This window comes from Gymnoscopelus braueri, assembly GCF_963280865.1.
Source record: "Gymnoscopelus braueri genome assembly, chromosome: 1".
In the NCBI taxonomy this organism is placed as follows: Eukaryota; Metazoa; Chordata; class Actinopteri; order Myctophiformes; family Myctophidae; genus Gymnoscopelus; species Gymnoscopelus braueri.
Genome location: NC_137603.1, coordinates 60,878,180 through 60,902,478, shown reverse-complemented (window position 1 = coordinate 60,902,478; position 24,299 = coordinate 60,878,180). Strand labels below are relative to the sequence as shown.

General features: G+C 38.9%; 4 protein-coding genes and 1 long non-coding RNA gene across 5 annotated transcripts in view; all 5 read left to right on the top strand.

The window, feature by feature from the left end:
• LOC308081966 (uncharacterized protein) overlaps positions 1 to 66 on the top strand; it is a gene marked incomplete at its 3' end in the record, with an annotated part of 6,252 nt that extends 6,186 nt beyond the window's left edge. Inside the window, exon 7 of the mRNA XM_080423580.1 lies at positions 1 to 66. This exon is cut by the window's left edge and continues 48 nt beyond it. Coding sequence (XP_080279706.1) covers positions 1 to 66 — 66 coding nt within the window.
• Positions 1 to 24,299, top strand: part of LOC308087355 (uncharacterized protein) — a 77,705-nt gene that overhangs the window by 17,832 nt on the left and 35,574 nt on the right. The gene's annotated exons all lie outside the window — the stretch shown is intronic.
• On the top strand, positions 3,315 to 5,926 carry LOC308081955 (uncharacterized protein; the record flags this gene model as incomplete). The annotated part of the gene is made up of 4 exons (XM_080423570.1): positions 3,315 to 3,401; positions 4,320 to 4,482; positions 5,299 to 5,409; positions 5,691 to 5,926. Exons 2-4 carry the CDS (start codon positions 4,320 to 4,322, stop codon positions 5,924 to 5,926), a joined length of 510 nt encoding a protein of 169 aa, XP_080279696.1. The 5' UTR covers positions 3,315 to 3,401.
• Positions 6,210 to 6,831, top strand: LOC308087364. The gene is made up of 3 exons (XR_013933324.1): positions 6,210 to 6,331; positions 6,512 to 6,621; positions 6,717 to 6,831. It is a non-coding gene; the product is annotated as an uncharacterized lncRNA (long non-coding RNA).
• Positions 14,446 to 19,063, top strand: LOC308081944 (C-type lectin domain family 12 member B-like; the record flags this gene model as incomplete). Its single annotated transcript, XM_080423560.1, has 6 exons — positions 14,446 to 14,608; positions 16,549 to 16,659; positions 16,939 to 17,139; positions 17,416 to 17,558; positions 18,036 to 18,142; positions 18,238 to 19,063. The coding sequence occupies 6 exons, from the start codon at positions 14,446 to 14,448 to the stop codon at positions 18,371 to 18,373; spliced, it is 861 nt and encodes a 286-aa protein (XP_080279686.1). The 3' UTR covers positions 18,374 to 19,063.

The window sequence follows — 24,299 nt, the reverse complement described above, 5'->3', positions numbered from 1 at the left end:
ATTGGACTGAAAAGGACTAAGACATGGACATGGGAGGATGGATCACCATTGATAACAACAGCGTGAGACATTTTACTAAAAGTAAAAGTTTTTCTAAAGTAATTCTATCAAAGTCACTGTACATGTGATTAACTGAGTGGATGTGATTAAATGTTTATTCTGCAGGTACTGGGGTGCTGGATATCCTGTTGACCAAGTGGACATGCGTTGTGCTTACTATTGGCCTGCAGATGGAACGTGGAGAAATATGCAATGTTCACAGACAAACACATGGATCTGTGAGAAGACATATACATCTTAAAGCTGCAATCTGTAACTCATATGTCCTACCTGGGATTCAAACTCAGGTCCTCCCTGTGAGAGTCCTCATTTCTACCGCTCATCAAGAGCCAGCCCCTGATTGGCCAGGGGAGATATTGTGCTTATGAGTTTCTGCAGTTATTACTTGTCCACCAGTAGGTGTCCAACCTTACATCAGGGTCTACATTTCTCAATGGAAGAGTAGGGAGAGTGGTTCAAATAACCTTTATTCATAAAAAAAAGTTCCAGATTGCAGCTTCAATATCACTGATAAAACTGTATGTTAGTGTTCTGCTTTGTGAAGTTAATCAGTAATAATTAGTAATGGAACTGAGAAAAACTCAAACATTTTATTGTACAGAAGTACAAACAAATACATACATAATCTCATTGTGTTGTTATCCATTTTCCTTTAAAAGGATCCCTGGCTAATAAGCCTTATACGTCTTAATATATTATAATTGCCCTCTATAACTAAAATTTAAAATTTAAAACACATTAAATATGTTATTTATTTTAGAAATAGTTCATCTTTCACTCAATAGGCACCGCTACCGTCACAAGTCGATGATGCCATTTGTCCATGTGTGGTCCATTCCTATGGAATGTATGGAATGCATATGCTAATAAAACATATTTAAAATATTGCTTTGATGCTCATATTAACCTCAGGAAGTATTAAGTTGTTTTTTATTAGCTCAAGCATTCCATAAATTCAACTTGAGATGGGTGCGGCCCCTATTGAGTAAAAGATATTGAGAAAAACATAACTATTTCTAAAAGAAATAAAATATTTACGGTGTTTTACATTTTTAATTTGAGTTATATAGTAGTATATAGTATATAGTGTGTTAAGGCAAATAAGGCTTATTAGCCAGGGATTCTTTTAGACACAGTTAGACACAGTTTCTGTCATGCACTTCTCTTCCCAGCGCCCAAGCATTGCTCTTCAGTGTCTCTGCATCCAATGCTTTTGTCAGAGCGCCCTGGAGAGGAGCAAATTAATATAATAACCAAACAACAAAACAATCCAAGTATTTAGTGAAAAGACAAATATTGATCAATCTGAACAATTTCGTCTCAGTTTTTTTCTATTTTTGCCCTAAACTAGAGTCAAGATGTGCTTGTTTCTTAATGCATTTTCATGAATTCCTTGAGTCCAAATTGTATGGAAAAATGTGTTAATTTGTCTCTGTATGTTGTATACTTCTAAAGTTTTGCTATTTGCTATTGTTTCCATTTTGGGGTTTGGGTAGGAATTTTGTAAGAGGTTTAAAATGAACCCCATGGGACATTATTTCACCCTGTTACCTGGCAGAATCTTAAAATACACACTTAGGGCGCGCTCTCACCAAAAGTTGGCTGGCCGCTGTTAAACGCAGGTTGTGCGCGGCCACAGTTTTTTGCAGCCAGCGGATTCTAAAAAAACGCTGTGACGCACCTGTCACTCACATTCAAGTTGGTCCACTGAGAGCACCATGTTGCTTCCTGAGTCTTGGGACGGTCCGCCTTCGACTCACCCGATTGGACAGAGGGGGAAAATCAGCTCCTGCCTCCAGCAGTTTTATGCTTCCAATGGACAAGTCGCGTAGAGCAGATAAACGCAAGGTCTGCGCGACAAGCGGAAAAATCCGCTCTTGCTTGAATCCACGCATTTACAATGCATTGGCAGATTCTGCCCCAGAGGTAAAATAAAAGTGCGGTGAGAGCGCGCCCTTAAACGAGAAAATGCACTTGGTAAAAAAAGAAGAAGTATTTAGTAAAAAGCTAGACTATTAATGTGACGTGTTGATCCTCCTGGCTGTGTCTGACAACCTGACTTTGAATCGTTACCACAACCATGAGAATTCCATGTTTACCGTTTTTTCTATATGACATTTAATAACATTTCACTTGATTATTCTATTCTATTATGCTATACATACTACTTGCTGTTTTGTATTTAATATGGATTTTTGATCACCGTATCATATATTTTTATGTTGTCACACTGTTGACCAATTGAACCCTACAGTCCCTTTTCTGAGCATGCCATGATAGGTGAAGAGTGGGCTAAAACAGCAGATTTTTTTACAAACTTGTAAGCTGAACAGTGGAAGCATTTAATAAAACTTTACTTGACAATAGCATTATTCCAGTCAATTAATGATACATTCTACTGACCTATGAAAAATACTGTAAATACATACCTGATAATACTCTTGACTTAATATGATTGTTTAAAACACATGAATTCATATTTACAGTATAATACAATGAACATCAAGAAATGTTACTAAATGATACAAACAGCACTGCAGTTTTTACTGCAGACAATAAAACGTGGGGAGATGTATGTTAAAAGCATCCTGTTTCCTGAGTTACAGACCACATACTACCATGGTTTCATTATTAATGTCAGTAAACATCATACACTGCTTATCATTGTTATCTCATATACCACACTATTACCACTATTATCATTGTTATGTACAATACCACACTGTCACCACTAATATCATGGATATCTAATACTACAGTGTCTCCATTATTATTGCTTTTTATTTGATTATCAGTTGAATACAACTAAATAAAACTGTTTATTGGTCAGTTGATGGAGGGAACATCTACAGCTTTTGATGAGAGAAATGCAGAAAACGTTCCATTCACTTTCCCCGCCCAGAATGTAACACCTCAATTTCATGCGTACATTTTGTGGTAAAGAGTTTTTCATCCTGCAGAGAGAGAGAGAGAGAGAGAGAGAGTGTGTGTGTGTGTGTGTGTGTGTGTGTGTGTGTGTGTGTGTGTGTGTGTGTGTGTGTGTGTGTGTGTGTGTGTGTGTGTGTGTGTGTGTGTGTGTGTGTGTGTGTGTGTGTGTGTGTGTGTATATGCACTGTCTGTGTTTGTGTGTGCAGGGGGAAGCACTGTGTGTATTTGTGTGTACATGCACTGTGTGTGTTTGTGTGTACTTGTGTACTTGCACATACATCCATACATGGCATTCAAAAGTGCATCTAAAACAACGTGGTTGGTTGGGCAGTGTTCAGTCTAGACTAGAACAGACAACAACTCATCTATTCTGCAACAGCAAAGACCAATGTAAGACACACATACTGGACAAAGTGAGTAAATTCTCTGGTCATTTGTAATAATTAAGTAGAACGTCAGTGATTTTAATCCTGTGTGAATAGACCTTGTCCGAAATTTGTAAAGTAATTATTCTGGGACAAATTACTTTATTTTATATATCATGTTTATTTAACACAGAGTAAATCTCTGTAATTTTGGGTAAAATTGTATTTCTATTTTCTCTTTGCCTATTTTTCTTCTTCTCTCCCAGTGGAGAATTATAGAGGCTGCATTGGAAATTATAAATTAAAGTTTTGACAATATTTTGGGTGAAATTTGCTTCAAATGTAAAGTGCAATATAAATAAAATATATTATTATTATTATTAGTAGTAGTAGTATTATTAGTATTATTACTATGTGCTGGCTCGAACTTTTTGGCAACCTTTCTCCAGCACCTCCGATAGACGGATACGTTCTTGGGGATCTCAGATTTTTTTTTAAATATAGTTAAACCACTTTAAACTTTGACTATTTGAAAATAGTTGCGCTTGTAGATCTGCTATTCAAACAAAATCTTTAAACATTTTAACAACACAAATCTTGTATGGGGGTCCCTGGCACAAAATATCTTCAGATGGGGGCCAAATATACTCAATTTAGGGGTGCTTGACATGACATGAAGTGTGAGAAGCGCTGGGTTAATTGGCACCTAGGGTGCCGTGACGCAAGTCCAGGGGTGCTGCAGAATACTTTGCTAATGTTTGGAATTCATCAATATCACTTCAGTATAACCACTTAGACCCTCTATATACTTGCACTGTACTTGGTTCGTTCTTTTTCGATCTGTGCTACTCATACACTGAGTGGGCGTTCAACCCACAACCTTGTGGTCCAAAGGGAAGCGCTCTACCAGCTGAGTTACCTGGACTATAGTGTAATCATTAACTTTTTTGTGTAATTCCTCTTAAGATGTCTTCACATACTCCTGGCAAACGAGTCAGAGCAAAGCGTGCGAGGAACGATGGAGGACTCAGGGAGGAGAGCGAAGAGGAGGAGCCAGACTACATCAATGAAAGAGCAGACAGTCTCACAGACCAAGGCTCCGGCTCACAGGGGGCTACAGGAGATCAAGGTACACATGAACACACTGACACTGTTTGTCTCTCTTCTCACATCATCACTAGAGCAGCTTTTCACATGATATTTAAACTAGCAGTTACCTATGGTTACAAGAGACATGAACAAGATTGTGTTGTTGAAACGTTGCTTTGTGCATATTCAAATTATGTTTGCATCGTGGCTACGAGCTGTGTGACTTCCTTTTTGTAAACTTTGATCTCACTCACCGTGGTCGGCGCCTACACACACTTGTGTGCGCCTTTTCCTCGTGTGTGTGTGTGTGTGTGTGTGTGTGTGTGTGTGTGTGTGTGTGTGTGTGTGTGTGTGTGTGTGTGTGTGTGTGTGTGTGTGTGTGTGTGTGTTTGTGTTTTTTATTTTTTTATGGATACGCATTTTTTGGGCTATTCAAAAAATAGCAGATTTACAAGCTCACAGCGTGTCACTTTGTGCCATGCTGCGAGCTTGTACATCTGCTATTTTTGAAAAAAAAAAATTTGTGTGAGAACTACTGATTTTGAAAGCATTTGTAGAATCGGCCTCAGGTCTTAATGAGTTAACAGAAACATTATGATTGTTAGAGCCTGGTTCCTCCTTGTGTATTATTTCTCCTTTCATTTCATAATGTGACATTTTTATAAAAGAAGAAGAACAATTGCATGTTACATGTTCAACTACATTATTGTGCATCAGACATATGAAGCTTTCTGTAGAAATTCAAGATGAAGGGGTTCTGAGCCCAGATCACTTAACTATATAATATTCACTCTGAGTTCTTGGAAATGAAACATTGAAGTAGATCATACTAACGTTTAACTTTAATATCCCCCAGTTGTCCAGAGAGGCCTCATCATTGAGAGAGACATCTTCAGAGCAGCTGCAATGTGTCTCACTGCGCTGTGTGTTCTGGTAGTAGTGAGAACTACAGGCATGGTCATGGACTGTGAGTATGAATTCAAATCAAATCTGGCTTAATTCTCAAATTCTTGATTGAGGGCTAATTAATGGCCTAATTCTTAATTCACTGGTAATAATCATCATCTCTACCACCAAGTTTTTCTTTGAGTATCAATGCTTGCATCTGCAAAGTAGAATGCAGAAAGTGGAGTCAAAATGTTATGTATGTTCATTTGTAAAGAATAATAACACGTTTTCTTTCTCTAAGCTAATAACTTGACTTCATCACGATCAGTAGCAACAACAGTGTTTATCATCCCATTACAGATAATTCAGCCGTTAACCCAATACATACCAACCTAACCCAGGAGAGAGACCTACTGAACAACCCGACCTTGACCCTGGCCAGATGCAACAATGTGATATTGGAGAGAGACCAACTACTGAACAACCTGACCTTGACCCTGACCAGATACAACAACATGACCCTGCAGAGAGACCTGTTACTAAGTGTAGTAAACCAGCTGAAGGGAGAGATCGCAGATGAGAGAGGTTATTTTTGAAGGAATATTAATTCGTGTATTATTATTGATATTTACATTATTGTCAGGTATATAGTTCTAAAAAAGGATTTGAGTAAACATTTATCATGGCTTATCAAAATATTTAGATTAGTAAACCTAAAACCATATGTTATTCTTCTAACATTACTCAGCTCATTTCTCACTCAAGTTTAGTATTTGACTGTTATCATATCATTAATGTGTTAGAACTGATGATCAGTTTATAAAAAATCCATCAGTAAAACTATTTTTTGATGTTTAGACAAGTCATGTTTCAGTGGATGGCAGAAGTCTGGAGACGTCTTTTATTACATCTCTACTGAAGAGAAAACCTGGGTGGAAAGTAGACAACACTGTGAGCTGATGGGAGCACGTCTGGTGGTCATTGACAGTCAAGATAAACAGGTGTGTGTGTGTGTGTGTGTGTGTGTGTGTGTGTGTGTGTGTGTGTGTGTGTGTGTGTGTGTGTGTGTGTGTGTGTGTGTGTGTGTGTGTGTGTGTGTGTGTGTGTGTGTGTGTGGGGGGGGGTGACAACTTTATATGCAATAAACTTTCTAAGCAATAAAACAATGTACAAATCATCAGGAATTCTTCAGTGGACTGAAGTGTTGGAAGGGAGCATCACACACCTGGATTGGACTGGAAGAGGCGAAGGACACATGGACATGGGTGGATGGAACAACACTGACAACAGGGTGAGACATTTTACAAGTTTTTCTAAAGTAATTCTATCAAAGTCACTGTACATGTGAGTAACTGAGTGGATGTGATTAAAATGTTTATTCTGCAGTTACTGGGGTGCTGGATATCCTGTTGACCATGCGGGGAGTTGTGCTTACTACTGGCCTGCAGATGGAAAGTGGAAAAATATGCAATGTTCACAGACAAACACCTGGATCTGTGAGAAGAAGACATATAAATCTTAAAGCTGCAATCTGTCTTCATACAAAAATTCAAACCCAGGTCCTCCCTGTGAGAGTCCTCATTTCTACCGCTCATCAAGAGCCAGTCCCTAATTGGCCTTGGGAGATATTGTGCTTATGAGCGTCTGCAGTTATTACTTGTCCACCAGTAGGTGTCCAACCTTTCATCAGGGTCTACATTTCTCAATGGAAGAGTAGAGAGAGTGGTTAAAATAACCTTTATTCATTCATAATTAAAAGTTCCAGATTGCAGCTTTAATATCACTGATAAAACTTCATGTTAGTGTTCTGCTTTGTGAAGTTAAACAGTAATAATTAGTAATGGAACTGAGAAAAACGCAAACATTTTATTGTACAGAAGTACAAACTGTATACATAATCACATTAACCATTAACCATTATTCAATGGTTTGTGTTGTAATCCATTTTGCTTTAAGGACACAGTTAGGTACAATTCAATGGTAAAGATTTGCTGGAGCACTTCTCTTCCCAGGTTCCAAGCATCCCTCTTCAGTGTCTCGGCATCCAATGCTTTTGGCAGAGCGTCCTGGAGAGGAGCAAATAGCAAATGAACATAATAACCAAACAAGAAAACAATCCAAGTATTTAGTAAAAAGACAAATATTGATACATCTTTTGCTATTTCTGCCGTGAACTACAGTCATGATGTGCTTGTATCTTAATGTATTTTCATGAATTCCTTGAGTCCAAATTGTATGGAAAAATGTGTTCATTTGTCTCTGTATGTTGTATTTTTGTTTTGGTATTTCCTACTGTTTACATTTTTGGGTTTTATTCGTTTTTAAAATGAACCCCATGGGACATTATTTCACCCTGTTACCTAGCAGAATCTTAAAATACACACTTAAACGAGAAAATGCAGTTGGTAAAAACGTAGTACTTAGAAAAAAGCTAGACTATCAATGTGACGTTTTGATCCTCCTGGCTGTGTCTGACAACCTGACTTTGAATCGTTACCACAACCATGAGAATTCCACGTTTACCGTTGTTTCTATATGACATTTATAACATTTAACTTGATTTTATTCTATTATGCCATATGCTGTTTTGAATTTAATATGGATTTTTGATCACCATATTATATGTATTTTTTATGTTGTCACACTGTTGAACCCTACAGTCCCTTTTGTGAGCATGCCATAGGTGAAGAGTGGGCTAAAACAGCAGATCTACAAGCTCACAACGCGTCGCATTGCGACACATTTTCAGCTAAGAGATTTGGTGTAGAGGGAAAAGGAGGAGGCCAAGTAGAGCCCTATGAAACCCTTGTCAACAAAGTATAGGGTTTAAGTGGTAAAGTACAATAAGAATGTCACTGCCTGTACTGTTGTCACAGCTGTATTGTAAGTGCATGTGACACAAAACACCCTTACTGTTAAAGTGATTTGTTAATAACGTGTTGTTTTGTAACCCCGATTTTTTTTTACAAGCTTGTAAACTGAACGGTGGAAGTATTTAATAAAACTTGACAATAGTACTTGACAATAGCATTATTCCAGTCAATTAAATCTACATTCTACTGACCTATGAAAAGTACGTACCTGATACCTCTTGACTCAATATAATTATTTAAAATGACACATAAATTGATACTTACAGTATAATACAATGACCATCAAGAATATGATCAACTGTCATTTTAGTGAGTGTTTTATTTTCTCTATGACTTTTTTTCTTCCTCTCTCCCAGTGGAGAATTATGGAGGCTGCATTGGAAATTATAAATGAAAGTTTTGATGATATTTTGGCTGCAAATTCGTCTCATCTCTCTGTCTACATACTCTACACAGCATGGACAGTATATAAATATAATCACAATGATAGCACAATGAGAATTAAATGTCTCATGTTGCCTAAACGCCTCAACTGGAAGAGACTAGTCTTATCTGCTCTGGTCATAATTAATTCAATCGGTTTGAGGGCGGTGGCTTAAAACTTTTGATAATCCATTCAACAGAAAAATATCCCTTCTTAACCCATATTTATTCCAATAATTACTCTTTCGTTGGAATAACTTCTTTCTGCTGCATGTTTGGCCCACATGGGGCGAATAGTGACAAATAGTATAATAGGCCTACATTGTATGTCATAGTGTGATCTGTAGAATTATGTTTTTTATTCTGTACAGTAGCTCTTTGAAATTTGCTTCAAATGTAAAGTGCAATATAAATAAAATATATTATTATTATTATTATTACACTTATTATATGCTGGCGCGAACATTTTGGCAATCTCTCTCCAACACCTCCGGTATACGAATACATTTTTGGGGATCTCAATGTCAAGGCAGACAGTGAACCCAGATGCAGACAAAGACCAAGGAAACGTAGAATGCCACTTAAAGTGGAATTTAATAAAGTCAAAAGAACAGGCTTCAAAAACATTCAAGCCTCAGGAGGCATCAAAGGTAAAACTAAAACAAGTCCAAAAATTAACTGAGGTCCAAAGCTTCTCAAGCTGGAAATAATACTAATGTCCTCCTGGTAGTCAGACCTCAGGCCTTGTCTTCAAAGGTTGGAGCTGTGTGGGGGAGGCAGTCAGGCTGGCTGAGGGAAGAGACCAAGTATTAGCGAAAGCCACAAAAGGAACAGGTTCTCAAACCAAAGATCTGCAGATCCGGAGTAATTCGACTAACCTAGTACTGAGAGCACAGACGTGTGCACTAGCTGAAGAAAGGATTATCACGAAGCACAGCGTGCTGCCACAGCTAGGTATTTGTAGCCAGCCAGGTGATTGCCAGATAGAGAACAGCCAGGTAACTGCCAGGACACACCTCCCCACTTGTGGAAAGCAGCTCCAACCTAATAGAACATAGAAATAGAAGAGTCAGAACAGACAGCACAGTCAAACTGCCATGACACTCAGAAATAATTGTAAATATAGTTTAATACATAGACTATTTGAAAATAGTCGAGCTTGTAGTTCTGCTATTCAATTAAATCTTTAAACATTTTAACAACACAAATCTTGTATGGGGTCCCTGGCACAAAATATTTTCAGATGGGGTCCAAATTGTTTCAATTTAAGGATGCTTGACATGACATGAAGTGTGAGAAGCACTGGTTTAATTGGCACCGAGCGTGCCATGACGCAAGTCCAGGGGTGCCGCAGAATACTTTTCTAATGTTTGGAATTCATCAATATCACTTCAGTTTAACCACTTAACCAAAATCTCTACGGCAAAAATAGCCAATCTACAAGCTCACAGCGTGTCACACGGCGACACATTGTGAGTTTTTGTCTCGATTTTTTTGGTGAATGTTCTCCCCCAGATTAGGTGCTGGGGTGCAAGTGGTTAAATGTCAAGCATAAATTATTTTCAATCTGTCCTAATGGAAACAGATATTCTCTCAAGTTTTCCCCGTGACATACTGTATCTTAGGGGGAAAGATTTACATATTTCCATACCGTAATATGACATAAATGTAAGGTGCCATAAAGTACCATGTCATTCAGGGGTGCCGTGGATGAAAAAGTTAAAAGTTTGAAAACAACTGATGAAGAAAATGTATTAAAACACTGTGTGCATGTCAACACATTATATCCTGATTAAATGCTTTGTGGAATGTAAACACACTTTATTTAGTGTTCATGTAAACAGATCAGTTGGAACATATTTTTTTTAGTTGTAATTTCTAATCATGAACGCTACCTCAGAGAGTGTAGAAATGGAACCAAACGGACGCATGAGTCCATTTGTGTCCATTTGGATAATGTCAGAAAATTCAAGTGAATGAATGAATGAATGAATGAATTTTTATTTTCGTGTCTTGTCAAAAAGACCCATCCCTTACGGGATTATTAGACACCAAAACATAAATAAACAATATCAAGTTCTCTTCATAGAACACTGCACAAAGGAAAACGTTTGGCAAACACCCAAAACAAAACAAAAATAAAATAAAATAAAATAAATTACACTTCACAGGTATGTTCTTTTTGCCCGTCTGTCCCAGGCCCCTTCCAGATACTCCGCAAGTGCAAATATCCTGTACTCAAAAATCCATATAAGTCTCTGTGCGTCATCCAACCAAATTAAATCCGGGTTTCTACACCTCTTAAATAATTTTTGACGCAGGTCATGATACAAAGGGCAATAGAAAACAAAATGGAACTCACTCTCAATATCCGCAATATCACAATAAACACAAACCCTCTCCTCTTCCACTACTCCTCTATACCTACCAGTCTCAAGGTGCAGGGGCAGGATCCCAGAACGGAGTTGGGCACAAAGAGATCTTTGTCTTTTGGACAATGGAGCACTAACATATTTTTCTTTAACATAACAGCTTTTTAACATAACAAATGTTCTAAGTTTTGGTTTATACAATATATCCTGTGACCATTTGCTCTGATACAAACCATAAAGTTTCTCCTTCACCACAGAGATGTTTGCAATGCTGTTATTTTGAAAATGGTTAAGCAACCCAGCCCTCAGAAGTATATCCTCTACTGTACTTGCCCATGCACCTTTTATCGAGACATCCCAATTATAGATTTTCTTGGCAACTCTATTCTCTGGCATTTTGATTAGTCTATTCCATAAAGCTACCATGCTGCCTTTCCATCTGATTTCACATGCCTCCCATCCCATGTCTCCTGTTATTGCCAATACAGGTGCAAATTTATGTACTCCAAGGAAATACCGTATAGCCCTATTCTGGACCATTTGTCCTTTCATATTTGTGTTTAACCCCCATATCCCAGCCATATAGTCCATGACAGGGCAGACACAAGTGTGAAATAATTTGGAGTAGGCAGCATATCCCAGATCACCCAGCTGTTTAGTTTTTGCTATAATACCACCCAAAGCTCTGCTTGCAGATCCGGCCAAGACTGATGTGCCATATTCAAAATGTAAATGTTCATCCAAGTTAAGACCTAAGTATTTGTAATTCTCAACATACTGTAGTTTTTGTTCCCCTAAATAAAACAGATGAAATACAGATTTGCTTTTCCCGTGTCAATGTGCCACACACAGACTTTGGGAGGTCATGAAGGTTTCCATGAAGTGTATATTATAAGGGTGTTGATAACATTTAAACATATTTAGAGATATGACATGAAATGATATGATATGATATGATATGATATGATATATACAATAATATAATATAATTTAATAAAATATAATATTATATTATATTATATTATATTATATTATATTATATTATATTATATTATATTATATTATATTATATTATATTATATTATATTATATTATATTATATTATACTTCACAGTATTGTGTAGGTCAAAATGTCACTACTTGAGCCCTTCAAAGGGCACTGTTGACTGTGTTCATATTCTAATACAGTGTGGAGGTTTAAAAATGTTATTATTAATAATAATAACAATAATAATGATAATAATACATTTACTTTACATTTGAAGCAAATCTAAAACTTAAAACAATGTCATGGAAAAAAAATAAAAAATGAAAAATATAAAGAAAATAAAAATAATAGATAACACATTTAAGGCCCTAGATTCTTATGGAATCATATCATGTTATGCATTGTGCTAATACGGCAGTTAAATCGGTTGCTTCTCTCATTTCTGCTTAAAACAGCTATTGAGGTTTCTATGTAGAACATATTGTTATACATTATGTTGTATTATGAACATGGACATGCCCCATGTCTGTCCGTTCATCTACAGTCGGGTCACAGAGGAAGCAGTTTCCAGAATCCCAGACATAAAGGGGTATTTCACTTAAAAACACATCTGGGGTCATTTTAAGTAACTTTTTTTGATTGATTGAATATTTTATTAACAGTTCGCAAAAAGTACAGTGGTACGATTATACAATGGTGGTAAAAGGATAACACAAAAAGCCCTGAGGGCTTGCTTCCATTGTGGTCCTGTTTATTCAATTCATAGCGGAATAACCCCAGACAGTTTGAAGCAGTTTCTGGTGGCTTTTTCTATCAGCCTTTATTTGAAACAGGAAACAGAGAGAAAAAGAGTAGAGGGGTGACATGAAAATATGGTCTGGTGGGCCAGGGATGGAACCGGGGGATTAGAGCCCACATGGTATGAACCCAGTGGTGTAGTATCGTTTTTTGCATAGGATATACTGTGATTATTCCCTTCCACGCGCACTCACGCGCACTCACGCGCACTCATGCTCATGCACATGCACATGCACATGCACATGCACATGCACATGCACATGCACATGCACATGCACATGCACATGCACATGCACATGCACATGCACATGCACATGCACATGCACATGCAAATGCACATGCACATGCACATGCACATGCACATGCACATGCACATGCACATAACGCACACTCACATGCACGTGTGCATATGCACACACACGCTTTCGCTGAATAAAATAACCTCTATATGTAGGTCTATTAAAGGTAGGGTAAGGAATTTTCTTTGGTTAAAATAAGTGTTAAACAGCTCTATATTCTGATAGTACTCATTGCTATAGAGTGTTTGTTCATTAACAGCAGTCTTGAAAAGAAGACAGACCTGATGAATGTCAGACACATTGGTGCGACCAAGGTTTTACTCACCAGTGGCACACACATCTCAGTTACCCAAGCCGTGCTACTCATACACTGAGTGGGCGTTCAGTTCAACCCACAACCTTGTGGTCCAAAGGGAAGCGCTCTACCGGCTGAGCTACCTGGACTATAGTGTAATGCATTTAAATATTCCAAATAAATATAATTTAAATATAACACATTTTCAGGAAATGAAGAAAACCTTATATTTTAAAAACAAAAGTACCAGCACAATACCATCAAAGTTGGTATTGTAACTTTATCCATTGTCAGATACTTGCATGTGTTATATTATCACCACTTTACCCAAATTCAGCTCAAGTGGAGTTAGGAAGTTTTGTCCATCATTGATAAGAACAGCTGACAATGGATCTCCAAGCTCACAAATCAGTGGTGTCAGTTCAGCAAATGCTAAGGGATGGCAAGGTTAGGGTTGCCAACTCCCAGAGATTAAAATAAGGGACACCTATCCTGGGCACGCGCCTTTGGCGTGCAGACGATTTTCTTTTGGGGGGGGGGGGGGTAAAAACCCCCAAAACCCCCGAAATGCATAGAAAACTATGCATTATATCTATAACACAATACAAACACAATGGTCTTACACCTGCATTAGGCTACTATTCATGATTTCTTCTTTTATTTCTTTTTTTTTATTATTATTATTTTTCTGGAGCCAAGGTATGGCACATGCCATACCTTGCCATACCCAATTGACGCCCTACAATGCATCACAACGCGTGAATTAATGCCCTGATGCTTCATGACACTGCTTATTTATGCCTAACATACTAAGTAGGACTTTAAATATTACAATAACTTCTGCAAAGAGGGTTTCACAGAGCTGCAGTTTCTGTAGAACTAGCTAGATAAATGCTATATGAACTCATTTATTGTCACAATGCTCTCCTCAGAAAACACTACATAGATTTTAGAAATAAATTAATTGTTTTCATAACATTAGCGTCAGTGCTAAGTTTGATATCGTCGCTGCCCAACAGCGACAAAATGTACATTAAATTCATGTGTTTTTTGTCAATCCTCTTAAGATGTCTTCACATACTCCTGGCAAGCGAGTCAGAGCAAAGCGTGTGAGGAACGATGGAGGAGTCAGGGAGGAAAGAGGAGAGGAGGAGGCAGACTACGCCAATGAAAGAGCAGACAGTCTCACAGACCAAGGCTCTGGATCACAGCGGGCTACAGGAGATCAAGGTACACATGAACACACTGACACTGTTTCTCTCTCTTCTCACATCATCACTAGAGCAGCTTGTCACATGATATTTAAACTAGCAGTTACCTATTTTACAAGGGACATGAACAAGATTGTGTTGTTGAAACGTTGGTTTGTGCCTATTAAAAAATGTTTTGCATCGTGGCTACGAGCTGTGTAACTTCCTTTTTGTAAACTTTGATCTCACTCACCGTGGTCGGCGCCTCTACACACTGCTGGTGTGTGCCTTTTCCTTTGTGTGTGTGTGTGTGTGTGTGTGTGTGTGTGTGTGTGTGTGTGCGTGCGTGTGTGTGTGTGTGTGTGTGTGTGTGTGTGTTTTATTTTTTTATGGCTACGCATTTTTTGGGCAATTAAAAAAATAGCAGATTTACAAGCTCACAGCGTGTCACTTCGTGACATGCTGCGAGCTTGTACATCTGCTATTTTTGAACATTTTTGAAAAATTGTGTGAGAACTACTGATTTTGAAATCATTTGTAGAATCGGCCTCAGGTCTTAATGAGTTAAAAGAAACATTATGATTGTTATATAGCCTGGTTCCTCCTTGTGTTTTATTTCTCCTTTCATTTCATAAAAGTCACCATTGCATGTTGAAAGACATGTTCAACTACATTATTGTCTCCGCCAGGCCAAAAGGCATGGCGAGAGAGTATGTTTTGCCCCCTGTCTGTCCGTCCGTCCGTGTGTGTGTCCGTCCGTCCGTCATTCTGTCTGTGGACAGCTAATCTCCGGCACCGTTTGCTTGCTCGCAGTGAAACTGTGCACACACACTCCCTGGATGCCACAGCAGAACCTCTGCCCCAAATTTTTCACATGGGCCATTTATAGCGCCACCAGGAGGCCGATTTGTGCCAAACATATTTTTTGACAGTACTCCTACAGATCTTGTCTAAAAACCCTGTAAATCGGTACACAGTATCTCTATAGTCATGAAACGAAACGGGTCTTTCAGATTTGTCATATTCCATCCTGATTGGCTAAAAATGGCTTCCAAAATTTGCAGGAGTGCTCCGTTTTGAACAAAATGCCTCAAATCATGAACACAGCATGCAATTTCCTTGAAATTTTGCACGCATACTCCCACTATGCCGAGGACGAAATGCCACTTGAACATTTTCAAATCAGCCTCATGGTGGCTTTATAACAGGCCGATTCGTGTTTTTACCTGTAACTGCACCGATCTGTGTAAAACTTTTTAAGCGCACTCCCTAGAGGTCATGGAAAAACCCTTGCCCTGCATTTTTCACATCTGCCTTTTATAGCGCCACCAGGAGGCCGACTTATGTAAAACACATTTTTTTATATTACTCCTTCCGATTTGATCCAAATTTCACACAAATCGGTACACATGATCTCTATAGTCATGTGATCAAGACGGATGTATTTGATATTTCATATTCCATCCTGATTGGCTAAGATTGACATCTAAAGTTTGCAGTAGTGGCTTGTTTTGAACAAAATGCCGCAAATCATGAATGCAGCATCCGATTGTGGTCAAACTTTGCATGCTCATTCACACTATGTTGAGGAGCAAATGCCACCCTTTTAACAAGGGCCTGTTATACTGTAGCGCCACCAGCTGGTCCAATTTAGCAAAACAATTTTTTTTTACAAAATGCCTCAAATCATGAATGCAGTGTCCGATTGCCGTGCAAGGCCTAAGAAGAAATGGCACCCTTTTCACATTGGCCTATTATAGCGCTACCAGGAGGCCACAATAACCTACCTGACCTGGCGGAGACCTGTGCTCCGAGGAGCACTTTTTCTAGTTGTACATCAGACACATGAACCTTTCTCTAGAAATTCAAGATGAAGGGGTTCTGAGCCCAGATCATTTAACTATATAATATTCACTCTGAGTTCTTGGAAATGAAACATTGAAGTAGATCATACTAACGTTTAACTCCAATATCCTCCAGTTGTCCAGAGAGGCCTCATCATTGAGAGAGACATCTTCAGAGCAGCTGCAATGTGTCTCACTGTGCTGTGTGTTCTGGTAGTAGTGAGAACTACAGGCATGGTCATGGATTGTGAGTATGAATTCAAATCAAATCTGGCTTAATTCTCAAATTCTTGATTGAGGCATAATTAATGGCCTAATTCTTAATTCACTGGTAATAATCATCATCTCTACCACCAAGTTTTTCTTTGTGTATCAATGCTTACAGCTGTAAAGTAGAATGCAGAAAGTGGAGTCAAAATGTTATTATGTTCATTGTAAAGAATAATAACACATTTTCTTTCTCTAAGCTAATAACTTGACTTCATCATGATCAGTAGCAACAACAGTGTGTATCATCCCATTACAGATAATTCAGCCATTAACCCACCACTGAACAACCTGACCCAGGAGAGAGACCTACTGAACAACCTGACCTTGACCAGATACAACAACGTGATCCTGGAGAGAGACCAACTACTGAACAACCTGACCTTGACCCTGACCAACGTGACCCTGCAGAGAGACCTGTTGCAAAGTGAAGTAAACCGTCTGAAGAGAGAGACAGCAGGTGAAAGAGGTTACACAGTACACCTTTTTGAAGGAATATTAATTAGTGTATTATTATTGATATTTTCATCATTGTCAGGCATGTAGTCTTAAAAAAGGATTTGAGTAAACATTTATCATGGCTGGTTTATCATATCAAAATATTTTGAGTTGTAAACCTAAAACCATATCATTCTTCTAACATTACTCAGCTCATTTCTTACTCAGGTTTAGTATTTGACTGTTATCATATCATCAATGTGTTAGAACTGATGATCGGTTTATTTTTTATGTTTAGACAAGTCGTGTTCCAGTGGATGGCAGAAGTTTGGAGACGTCTTTTATTACATCTCTACTGAAGAGAAAACCTGGGAGGAAAGTAGACGACAATGTCAGAAGATGGGAGCACGTCTGGTGGTCATTAACAGTCAAGATAAACAGGTTTGTGTGTGTGTGTGTGTGTGTGTGTGTGTGTGTGTGTGTGTGTGTGTGTGTGTGTGTGTGTGTGTGTGTGTGTGTGTGTGTGTGTGTGTGTGTGTGTGTGTGTGTGTGTGTGGGGGGGGGGGTGTGGTGTGTGTGTATTTGTGTGTGTGTGTGTGTGTGTGTGTGTGTGTGTGTGTGTGTGTGTGTGTGTGTGTGTGTGTGTGTGTGTGTGTGTGTGTGTGTGTGTGTGTGTGTGTGTGGGGGGGTGTGGTGTGTGTGTATTTGTGTGTGTGTATGTGTGTGTGTGTGTGTGTGTGTGTGTGTGTGTGTGTGTGTGTGTGTGTGTGTGTGTGTGTGTGTGTGTGTGTGTGTGTGTGTGTGTGTGTGTGTGTGTGTGTGTGTGTGTGTGTGTGTGTGTGTGTGTGTGTGAGAGAGAGAGAGTGGGGGGGGCTTTCACTTTATATGAAAGCAATAAAACAATGTAAAAATCAACAGGATTTCTTCAGTGGACTGAAGTGTTGGAAGGGAGCATCACACACCTGGATTGGACTGAAAAGGACTAAGACATGGACATGGGAGGATGGATCATCATTGATAAGAGCGTGAGACATTTTACACGTTTTTCTAAAGTAATTCTATCGAAGTCACTGTACATGTGATTAACTGAGTGGACGTGATTAAAATGTTTATTCTGCAGGTACTGGGGTGCTGGATATCCTGTTGACCAAGTGGACATGCGTTGTGCTTACTATTGGCCTGCAGATGGAACGTGGAGAAATATGCAATGTTCACAGACAAACACCTGGATCTGTGAGAAGACATACAAATCTTAAAGCTGCAATCTGTAACTCATATGTCCTACCTGGGATTCAAACCCAGCTCCTCCCTGTGAGAGTCCTCATTTCTACCGCTCATCAAGAGCCAGTCCCTGATTGGCCAGGGGAGATATTGTGCTTATGAGCTTCTGCAGTTATTACTTGTCCACCAGTAGGTGTTCAACCTTACATCAGGGTCTACATTTCTCAATGGAAGAGTAGGGAGAGTGGTTCAAATAACCTTTATTCATAAAAAAAACAAGTTCCAGATTGCAGCTTTAATATCACTGATAAAACTGTATGTTAGTGTTCTGCTTAGTGAAGTTAAACAGTAATAATTAGTAATGGAACTGAGAAAAACTCAAACATTTTATTGTACAGAAGTACAAACAAATACATACATAATCTCATTGTGTTGTTATCCATTTTCCTTTAAAAGGATCCCTGGCTAATAAGCCTTATACGCCTTAATATATTATAATTGCCCTCTATAACTAAAATTTAAAATTTAAAACACATTAAATATGTTATTTATTTTAGAAATAGTTCATCTTTCACTCAATAGGGACCGCTACCGTCACAAGTCGATGATGTCATTTGTCCATGTGTGGTCCATCCCTATGGAATGTATGGAATGCATATGCTAATAAAATATATTTAAAATATTGCTTTGATGCTCATATTAACCTCAGGAAGTATTAAGTTGTTTTTTATTAGCTCAAGCATTCCATAAATTCCATCAACTTGAGACGGGTGCGGCCCCTATTGAGTAAAATATATTGAGAAAAACATAACTATTTCTAAATTAAATAAAATATTTACGGTGTTTTACATTTTTTATTTGAGTTATATAGTAGTATATAGTATATAGTGTGTTAAGGCAAATAAGGCTTATTAGGGTTATTAGCCTTTCTGTCATGCACTTCTCTTCCCAGCGCCCAAGCATTGCTCTTCAGTGTCTCTGCATCCAATGCTTTTGTCAGAGCGCCCTGGAGAGGATTAAACAGCAAATGAACATAATAACCAAACAACAAAACAATCCAAGTATTTAGTGAAAAGACAAATATTGATCAATCTGAACAATTTCGTCTCATTTTTTTCTCCTATTTTTGCCCTGAACTAGAGTCAAGATGTGCTTGTTTCTTAATGCATTTTCATGAATTCCTTGAGTCCAAATTGTATGGAAAAATGTGTTAATTTGTCTCTGTATGTTGTATACTTCTAAAGTTTTGCTATTTGCTATTGTTTCCATTTTGGGGTTTGGGTAGGAATTTTAGGAAGTTTAAAATGAACCCCATGGGACATTATTTCCCCCTGTTACCTGGCAGAATCTTAAAATACACACTTAAACGAGAAAATGCAGTTGGTAAAAAAAATAGAAGTATTTAGTAAAAAGCTAGACTATTAATGTGACGTTTTGATCCTCCTGGCTGTGTCTGACAACCTGACTTTGAATCGTTACCACAACCATGAGAATTCCATGTTTAACGTTTTTTCTATATGACATTTAATAACATTTCACTTGATTATTCTATTCTATTATGCTATACATACTACTTGCTGTTTTGTATTTAATATGGATTTTTGATCACCGTATCATATATATTTTTATGTTGTCACACTGTTGGCCAATTGAACCCTACAGTCCCTTTTCTGAGCATGCCATGATAGGTGAAGAGTGGGCTAAAACAGCAGATCTACAAACTCGCATTGCGTCACATTTTCAGCTAAGAGATTTGGTGTAGAGGGAAAAGAAGGCCAAGTATAGAGCCCTATGAAATCCTTGTCAACAAAGTATAGGGTTTAAGTGGTCAAGTACAATAAGAATGTCACTGCCTGTAGTGTTGTCACAGCTGTATTGTTGTGCATGTGACAAAAAACACCATTACTGTTAAAGTGGTTTGTTAATAAACCAAATTCATTCAAATTTTGGACAGTGTGGCTCCCATGAAAACCATCAGGGTCATAACCCGCTCGGTACCATGGATGAAATCCTTACTGCCATGAAAGTCAGAAACAAAAGGTGTTCTGAGCTTCATAAAGGTAGGATCAAACTCGCCAAGTGTTTTAACAAAGGTCTCGAATCCCACGTAGCTAAACTTGAAAAAGAAAGAAACAAGCTAAGAAACAAGGTCAATGGCATGCTCCTATTAGCAGAAAAAAGCTTCCTCGATGACAAAATTGAGGAAAATCAAAGCAAACCACGAGAGCTTTGGAAGCTATTCAACAACCTACTAGGCTGCAGCAAGAAATTAAAAAACAGGTTTACAAACATAAGCCACTCTCATCACATCCAAACATGAAGTGAGTAAAATCCTCAACATATTCTTCACGACCATAACCTCAGATTTGGTTGAAAAACTACCCCCTCACTCTGGGTGCTATGGTGAAGAGTATGTTGACTCATTTTACGAAAAACAGGGTGTACGCAAAGATGATTTTAAACTCTCCCCTGTGAAAACAGAAGAGGTGTTTAAAAAATGGAGTGCTCTTCATCAACACAAAGCCACAGGCCTCGACAATATCCCCGCCAAATTTCTAAAAGACTCAGCCGCCTCCATTGCTCCAATCATTACCCACATAATAAACCTCTCCATCATACAGGGACGGGTCCCTAACGATTTCAAAAAAGCAAGGGTGACCCCTCTGTACAAAAAAGGAAACAAATTAGACCCTGGCAACTACCGCCCTATTTCTATTCTTAGCTCCATCTCGAAAGTCATGGAAAAAATAGTCTATGAACAGGCCGATAAGTATCTTGCCGAGAAAAATCTAATCTACAAATTCCAATCTGGTTTCAGAACAAACCACTCCACTGACACATGCCTTCTCTATTTGAACGACTCTATCAAACAAGATGTCGACAAGGGCAAATATTGCGGCATGGTCATGCTGGACCTCCAGAAGGCCTTTGACACCGTTAATCACCCAATTATGATCAATAAGCTCAAAGCAATAGGTTTTGATGATAAGTCAGTGAACTGGATGAGATCCTACCTGGAAGGGAGGGAGCAAGTGGTGGAAGTAAACGGCACCCAGTCCCCCCCCCCCTCCCTGTGACTTGTGGTGTCCCACAAGGAAGTATACTAGGACCTTTACTGTTCCTGATATATGTGAATGATATGTCATCAGCCTGCGACTGCAAACTGTTCCTGTTCGCAGATGACTCTGCCCTGCTAGTCTCGGACAGGGACAGGCTGCAGGTTGAGAAAACTCTCAGCTCCGAACTCAACAAGATCTGCATCTGGCTCTCTGACAACAAACTTTCATTACACCTGGGTAAAACTGAATCCATCCTCTTTGGGTCCAGTCCTAACCTTAGCAAGGCAGAGAGTTTCACGATCAAAGTGGGTGATGATGTCATCAAAAGAAAGGATGAAATTACCTACCTGGGCTCCATCTTGGAGGCAAACCTCTCTGGTAACAAAAACGCTGAAAAAGTGATCAAAAATGTCAACCAAACAACACGCTATTTGTGGAGGATTGATCGTCTAGTCAGCAAGAATACTCTGAAGATTCTTGCAGGGGCCCTCATTCAAGGTCATTATGATTATGCATGCACTTCATGGTATCACAACACCTCCAAGGCCTTAAAAACAAGGCTCCAAACATCCCAAAACAAACTTGTAAGGCTACTTCTTGGCCTCAATCACAAAACCCATCTAACCCCTGCTCATTTTGCTAGGATTGGATGGCTTAGGGTTGAGGACAGAGTACAGCAACTTGCTATGGGCCTGGTCTTCAAGATACACCACAACATTGGGATCCCCCTGTATTTGTCAAAATACTTCCAAAATGTTAATGAAGTCCATGATCATAACACCAGAGGAAGCTCCACAAATCATGTTCAACCCAGATTTGGCTCAACGGCTTCACACTGGGTCCATTTGCATTCGAACCGAATCCAAGTACGAATGCTGGCAGGCATTCACATTGGCCAAGATCCTAGCGCACCAGAGTACACTTGCATATATACCCCCGATCCTATAGGTGGCGGCATGCACATAGTGGTTGGCCCAGTGGACACAGACGTCATCAACTATGCGACAATGTTTGTGCTGGTCGCGCATAAATATAGGGTTGCGGCTGGGGAGTGAGTCAACGCACTGAGCGCTCAGCTCAGCACAGTGAGCGCACAGAAGTCAAGGCACAGACTGCTGTGTTGTTGACGGACAACGGATGTACGCTTATGAGAAACAACACAAATAAAACCTGGTGAAACGCTTGTGTGCATTAGCGCAAGATGAGGATACAGGAAACATTCAGTCTAAATGTCCAGTTTGCTAACCTTCACAACTACTACTACTTTTGTATTTGAAACTTTAAATTTCTCTAAATATTATAAACTTTCACGACAGCTTAAGTACAAAAATATATCATTTATGAAAAGACAACTATAGTAGCCTATACAGTGAAGTCGGACTGAATGACTGAAACCTTGTATTGTGAATTGTACTTCCATGTACTGTTTCTCATGTCTCATGTCTAAATAAAGTACATCAATCCAACGTCTTTTCTTTTTTTACTCTCTTGGTGTGGGGATTATCTGGCACATGCATGTATCTGTTATAAAAGAGAAATTGCATCATGAGTGAAACGGCTATAGTCCTAAACCATAAACCTATGTAGGCCTACATCTAAATGAGTTACCATATTTACTTACAAATTTCAAATTACAAAGCCTTATAAGCTATATATTTCTGGGATGCATAGTAGCTGAAACTCCACAAGATATCCACAAGATATACTATATATATATATATATATATATATATATATATATATATATATATATATATATATATATATTGTTGCTGTCCTTATATGGCCGTGACACGGCCTCTCTTTCTATCTCTCGCGCTCTCATTCTTTTTCTGTATGTAATGTTTTATATAATAAAAAAAAAAGTTTTATATATAAATATTGCGGGTTTTAGCGCATCATCCCGCGGGTTCATTTGGTCATTTAATGATAAAATTAACCCGCGGGATGATGCAGTACTAAATCTTTCATCATCCCGCAGGTTCATTTTATAATTTAATGATGAAATTAACCCGCGGGATGCGGCGGGAGTAAATGTTAAATGAACCCGTGGGATGACGCGGGACAGAATGGGATTAAATTTTTTCTTGCGGGAGGGAGCGGCGGTCAGTAATTAACTGTGGGATCCGGCCATGGTTGAACCCTTGTGGATTGATCTGCGACGTGTTTTTGTTGACTGTTTTTGTCGAGTTTATATACCGTCACCTATTACAAATAGCGGGCCACTTCCGTCTAACGGTACGCTTGCTTTCACATTGCAGCGTACCGTACCCAAATACGCATGATCCGGATCCGAGACTGCCTCCCGAGGTGGTTTCGGGTACGATACGGTTATCCGTTTCGGGGAACGATACGCAACATTCACACTAGCGCGACACCTGCCAAGCGGTCTGGAGTACGCACCCGGGACCATAGTGTGAAAGCGCCCTAAGGGAATGAACTCGTTCTCATGCTATTCATCAAAAATGTGGAATGCCCTACCAAAAGGAGTAAAGGAGGGTAAAACCCTACTCACTTTCAAAACTGCCCTAAAGATACACCTTCAGGAGGCTGCAATTCAAAAATGGCCCCTGTCTAAGTCTTAACCTACCCCCCCCTACCTCCCCCCTCCTTCATTTTCCTCTTTTGTATATATATATTTTTTTTTTCTCTCTTCATACCAGTAACCTGAAAGCTGATTGTATGACATTCTGTATAGTAGTGTGTATATCTGTCTGCCTCTTATATGTCATCATGATTTGTGTGCATGCGTGTGTGCGTGCGTGCGTGCGTGCGTGCGTGTGCGTGTGCGTGTGTGTGCTGTAATAGTGAGTCATTTCTTTTGTGTGCACGTGCATGTGCCAAAATCAATCTGGCTTTTAATAAGCAAATGTTCACCTAATCCATTTCAGACACAATTGTA